A 6,000-nucleotide genomic window follows, 5' to 3' on the forward strand; every position below is an offset into this window, starting at 1 on the left:
ACTGAGACGAGAGACTTAAAAAGCTATGAAGTGGAAAAACTCGTCCAATTGCTGTTGTACACATGGAGTACAAAAATGTCGAAGTATTCAACGTAGGCAGTTCATAGGCCCCATTACGTAACAACTTGTAACTCTGAGTTTAGCGATGGTCATGTATCTTGGGAACAACAGGCGGCAGACCAAGGGCTGAACATTGTCATGGAGCATTAAGGCAACAAGCAGGAGCGGAGGAGACGATTATTGGGGATGCTTCTGCAAGCTTTCAGATAGGATCATCTTTAGTCTCTTGAGAGACTAAAACATTGTCCGTGGTTGATGTATTATTTTAACGATTTCGTTACTAGTCCAATATTTTTTATATTCTCGGACACACAGTATGTGACAACGCACTGTTTGTTCTCGTTGTACGCTGATCGGAGGATGGCCAATGATGATGAAAACCAATCAAACTCTTGTTCATGTTCATGGGGATATGCAGCCAGATTGATCTTAAGTACCTTCTATGACGATAGCCGTTTTATTTCCTCTCAGATAAACACAGGACACTATTTGCAAACACATTCGAGTCTAATTCTAAATAGTATACAAAAAAAGGTCTTGCAGAAAACTAAATAGTCACTGAGAAGCAAATTTTGCACTGCATTTTTCATGCCATTCCACTTGGTAAAGAGAGAGTCCTAAAGTCCTTTATCAAAATTCCAATCCTTCCGTATTAATTATTGTTGCAATCTGTGCTACTTCATAATAGAAATTATTTTATTACTACATCAGAGAGGCCTGATCAAAAGATGACAACTTTCTGAACGCCTACTCACCCAGAAGCAAGCGTTGGTGTCTTTCAGGATGGCGTCAATGTTGTAGAGAAAAAATCCTACAAGTTACAAAAACTGTCGTTTAACCCCAGTGAGTACAGTGGTACTCAGTGAAGCACGAGCATTTCTTCTATCTATTTCCTCTACTTTATTACCTCATTGTAGTTTCAAGATACTCTACAGAACGCTCACACTCACCCGAACAAATGTTTCCATTGGTAAATTATCTAAACTACTATTCAGCTGAGGCTCCTGCCTCAATTGCGTTCGACGCTGCACTATAATTACTGTACAATGAAGCCCGTTAGATCAGTAGCTTCGGTCGCTATGAACTGACTCACACCTACGTGTCTTCAGAATAAAAAAAAGTATTGTAGACTAGTATGTAGTGGAATACTTCAGGACAGACAGTTTTTCAGTTCAAGGGATATAGGAACCAAATCAAATGACGTCTCCTGAGGACCTTATAATGAACATACTTCTGTTTTGTTCCTTTGATGCTAATTTCTCGATACGTCTAAAGTAGGTCTATAGTAAAACAAGGATTTGCGCGATGGGGAAACATCGCAGAAGAGTTGATGAATAACTGTAAGAGTATTGGGTCCTGGTTTTCACATTTGTTATGAATTCAACATCCTTAACTTTAGTGTGTATACTTTCTGAACACAGAGACAATTTGTAAAATTGTACCCTATGTTCAGGTGGGATAGCATCTAAAATATCCCCTGCTTGCGCCAAGAACCGTACTGAATCAAAATAGGAAACTTCCTGTCAGAACGGTGATATTCCAAAGGCTCTGATTTCTTTTCATACTGGAAGGGTGATTTTGTGTCTAATATTTCTGCTCAGTCACATATGACTCTATTATGAATACGCGTCAAAATGTAGTACAGGAAAGGTGTTATACAAACACTGATCAGAGGATGGTCTTCAAACATACAGATAATTAGGGGGCATCGACTAAATAATAGTATCCCGAAAAGACGGCAAAGAGTGCGTAAACCAACTGGAATATGAAAACAGTTTCTGCTGTCAAGGCTCGGGTAAAGGTAAAGCAGATCTGCACTGGTTAAGGAATTTTAGGTAATGATCCGAGTGAGGGATAGAGAGAGAGAGAGAGAGAGAGAGAGAGAGAGAGAGAGAGAGAGAGAGATTGATGGGATATGATTCAACGGCTCTAGAGCAGTTTCGACTAAGCGGAAGCTTGGTTGCCATGTTTGTCCATTTGTGCCACTCCCATTAAATTAATACGAGGTGTCGTAATCGTGAACCACAAAACGAATGGAGTAATTGGGCCGTTTTGCATCAAGTTCTAAAGTAACCGCCTTATGATGTTAGGTTTTTAGGCCATGGAGACTTTTTTAATATGATTTTCACGTTGCAGGTCGTTTAGTGCAAGTGAAGGCGTGCTCCTCCTGAAAACGGGCCCCTGTTTAACAGAAACCACCACCTTGGCAATAACTGATTATGCATTAAAGCCAATTCATATCAAAAATCGGGTAATATACCCTTATCACTTTCCATCTTAGCCCATCAGATCGCGCGGCTGTGATTTTTATTTCAATTGACCTACAACGTTTGTGCACGCTCTACGCTAGGTATTTCTCTTTTTATGCTGATCCTCAGTGCCAATAGACCCCAGTGCATGAAGTTGAGTTTTCTAAAGAGGCACCATGCTATCGCGAGGTCAGTAGTTGCAATTACTTTAATTGAGCTGTTTCGGCGATCTGCTGAGTATGATTGCTTGGAAAGGAGTATGTAATGTTGTACTATCGGCTATTGTGAGCAATTACATGTCTATGCATAGTAATTTTAGGTTACATTTCTACTAGCTTGATTATGCGAGTTAAGTGTTTAAAGTATAACTTTAACATTTAATGGACACAGTCGTGTGCTCGCTCCGTCACAGCATTTTGTGCGTTTTTTTATGGGAAAGCTTTGATGCACATTAATTTTGTTGTATGCAGGTCTAACATAACAGATTTTTTGTGTGTTACTGATTCTGGGCCAATGTTTACTGTATTTCGCACAGCACTTGCCATGAAAGTCAGACTACGTAAAAGAGCATTACGGATCTTTTTAAATTTTGGATGTCTCTTTCAGAGAGACTCTGTTAGCTTTCCAGACTGAAAGACGAGGGCAGAAGTGTATGTTCCTGTTAAATGAATTACGCTCATTAAAAAAAGCAAAAATATACGAATCTAATCCAAAACTACGCATCGAAAACAGATGTGATGGATGTGGTTTGTACCCCAAAGTGGATGACAATTTGTCACTGCGAAAATGTCAAAACTCGCACTATGCTGTCAGAACAAAAAGTGAATGAAATGCAACCAATGCCTCGGACTCGCAAACGGAATGAATTGTTTTACATCTTTCACAAAATGCGAAGCAGTTTGCACCATATCTCTGTGGTACAAAAGCCACGAATCTTCTGCGATTATTAAATTTTACGCCATAAAATACAAGTTGTAAACTGCGTAATATTTCGATAGCATTAATATGAAACAAAAGCAAAATAAGAAGAAACTTTTATTGATTATTGTTTCGAATAATAGCAGCGAGTCACACGTTAATTAAGCTGAAATGAAACGTGACTTGCATTATCATGATAGCACTTTTCTCTATTTTTATTACTGTTTTTATCGACTAATGTACCAATACATTCGGAGAATTCAACTTATCTCACAACTTTCTTTAAAAGAACCGTTGAGTGTGGAAAAGGTCTATAGCCTATTTTCGGAATATCATTAAGCTGTCTTAATTTATCGGCCATCTTGAAAACCTACAAAAAATTAACATTCAAATTTCTGTATGTAAGGGCAAATAAAATTTTTAGATTCTTCAAAATCTTAGCTTTTTGTTGTTCTTGTTTTCACTTGATTCGTAAACAGAAACATGATATCTTTTCTCCTTCTGTGTGTGTTACAAATGTTGACATTGGTTCATATTGTACACAAATTTTCGGTAACCGTAACACTAGCCTTTCTTGTGACGTATCATTCCCTGCCTTGCGAGCTTTCTTCCTTCACTGCTCCTCCCATATATACACTGAGGTGGTAAAATTCATGAGATACCGCCTAATATCGTGTCGGACCTCCTGTTTCCGCCATAGCGCAGAAACTCGACAAGGAATGGTCTCAACAAGTCTTTGGAAACCCCTCCAAAAGTATTGAGCCATGGTGTCTCTATAGGCAAAGTGTTACCGGTGCAGTATTTTGTGCACGAACTTACCTCTCGATTATGTCCCATAAATGTTCGATTAGATTCATGATATGGGTGCCACGTAATTCACTCGAACTGTTCTTCAAACCAGTCGCAAACAGTTGTGAACTGGTGACATTGCGTATTGTCATTGGTAAATGTTCCATCATTGTTTGTAAAAAGATGAAGTCCATGAATAGATGCAGCCGGCCACTGTGGCCGAGCGGTTCTAGGTTTTTCCGTCCGGAGCCGCGCTGCTGCTACGGCCGCAGATTCGAATCCTTCCCCGTCATGGATGTGTGTGATGTCCTTAGGTTAGTTAGGTTTAAGTCTCCGGGACTGATGACCTCAGATGTTAAGTCGCATAGTGCTTAGAGCCATTTGAACCATGCAAATGGTCTTCAAGTAGCCGAACATAACCGTTTCCAGTCAATGATCGTTTCAGTTCGACCAGAGGACCCTGCCCATTCCAGGTAAACACTGCCCGCACCATTGTGGAGTCACCATCAGCGTCCACAATGCTTTGTTGGCAACCTGAGTCCATGGGTTCGTGAGGCCCGCGGCACTCTCGAACCCTACCACCGACTCCTACCAAGTGCAATCGGGACTCATGGATGTATGTATGTGTGCGAATTTCAGAGGGGCCAAACTGCTGAGGTCATCGGTCCCTAGACTTAAATTAGCTTCTGCTAAGAACAACACGCACACCCATGCCCGAGCGAGCTCTCGAACCTCTGGCTGGAGGGGCCGCGCAATCCGTGACATGGCGCCTCAAACCGCGCAGACACCCCATGCGGCCAAATGGGGCTCATTTGACCAGACGTCTATGGTCCCAACGATATGGTCACGAGCTCAGGAGAGGCACTTCAGGCGATGTCATGCCTTTAGCAAAGGCACTCACGTTTGTCGTCAGCTGCCGTAGCCGATTAATTCTAGATATCACTGCACTGTCGTAACGGGTACGTTCGTCGCACATCCCACATTGATTTCTGCGACTATTTAATGCAGTGTTGCTTGCGTATTAGCACTGACAACTCTACGTAAACGCCGCTGCTCTCAGTCGGTAAGTGAGTGCTGTCGCCCACTTCCAGTTTGTGGTGAGATCTAATGCGTGAAATTTGGTATTTTCGACACAATCTTGACACTATGGAAACTGAATGCCCTGAAAATTTCCGAAGTAAAATCCTATACATGTAGCTCCAACTACCACTCCGCCATCAAAGTCTGTTAATTCCCATCGTGCGGCCACAATCACGTCGGAAACCTTTTCACATGAATCACCTGGGTGCAAATGACAGCGCCGCCGATGCACTGCCCTTTTATACCTTGTGTACCCGATATTACCGCCATCTGCATATGTGCATATTGCTTCCCCATGACTTTTGTCACCTCAGTGTACTCTGTCTTTTACGGAAACAAGGCGTGAGGATGTGTTGCTGAGAAACGCCTCTTGTGTGGGACAGGAGACAACACGAACCAGTTCCTGAACGAGAACTGGCAGGAGGTGGTGAAGGAGATCGGCCCCGCCCTGGCCGAGGCGCTGTCCCAGGTGGTGACGCTGGTGCTGTCCGGCATCGCCGGCCTCGTGCCCTACGACGAGGTCTTCCCGGAGGCCGTGTAGTCCGCTGCCGGGCACCACACAACGAGCGACATTTTTGATTCTGTTATTGACACGATGTAGACACTGTTAAGTTCTTGTGTAGTGATGAAATTAAATCCAAAATACTTCTTGCTTATGTCTTCGATTATTTACTTGAAACCCGTTTAAAACCATGAACTCTTCATTTGAAGTAGCAACACCTAACGTCAGCAGGATAGTTAGCAATGGTAGCTGATGGTTATAGAATAATTTATGGTTTACTTACAACGCGTTTAAGCGTAATACTTCTTCGGCCCTCTGTGTATTTGTCTGACACGGCTACAACATTTTCACTGCTGCTGCAAGCAAATAAAGACACACTTGTCCATTTTATTACTGGTCTGT

General features: G+C 42.1%; 1 protein-coding gene across 1 annotated transcript in view; it reads left to right on the plus strand.

The window, feature by feature from the left end:
- Positions 1–5,752, plus strand: part of LOC126337051 (protein takeout-like) — a 40,027-nt gene extending 34,275 nt beyond the window's left edge. Inside the window, exon 6 of the mRNA XM_050001378.1 lies at positions 5,480–5,752. Within this exon, the coding sequence (XP_049857335.1) occupies positions 5,480–5,637 (158 nt within the window). The 3' untranslated portion in view covers positions 5,638–5,752. The remainder of the gene's footprint in view (positions 1–5,479) is intronic.
- The last annotated feature ends 248 nt before the right edge of the window (positions 5,753–6,000 follow it).

The sequence above is a fragment of the Schistocerca gregaria genome, chromosome 2 (assembly GCF_023897955.1).
Source record: "Schistocerca gregaria isolate iqSchGreg1 chromosome 2, iqSchGreg1.2, whole genome shotgun sequence".
NCBI lineage: Eukaryota > Metazoa > Arthropoda > Insecta > Orthoptera > Acrididae > Schistocerca > Schistocerca gregaria.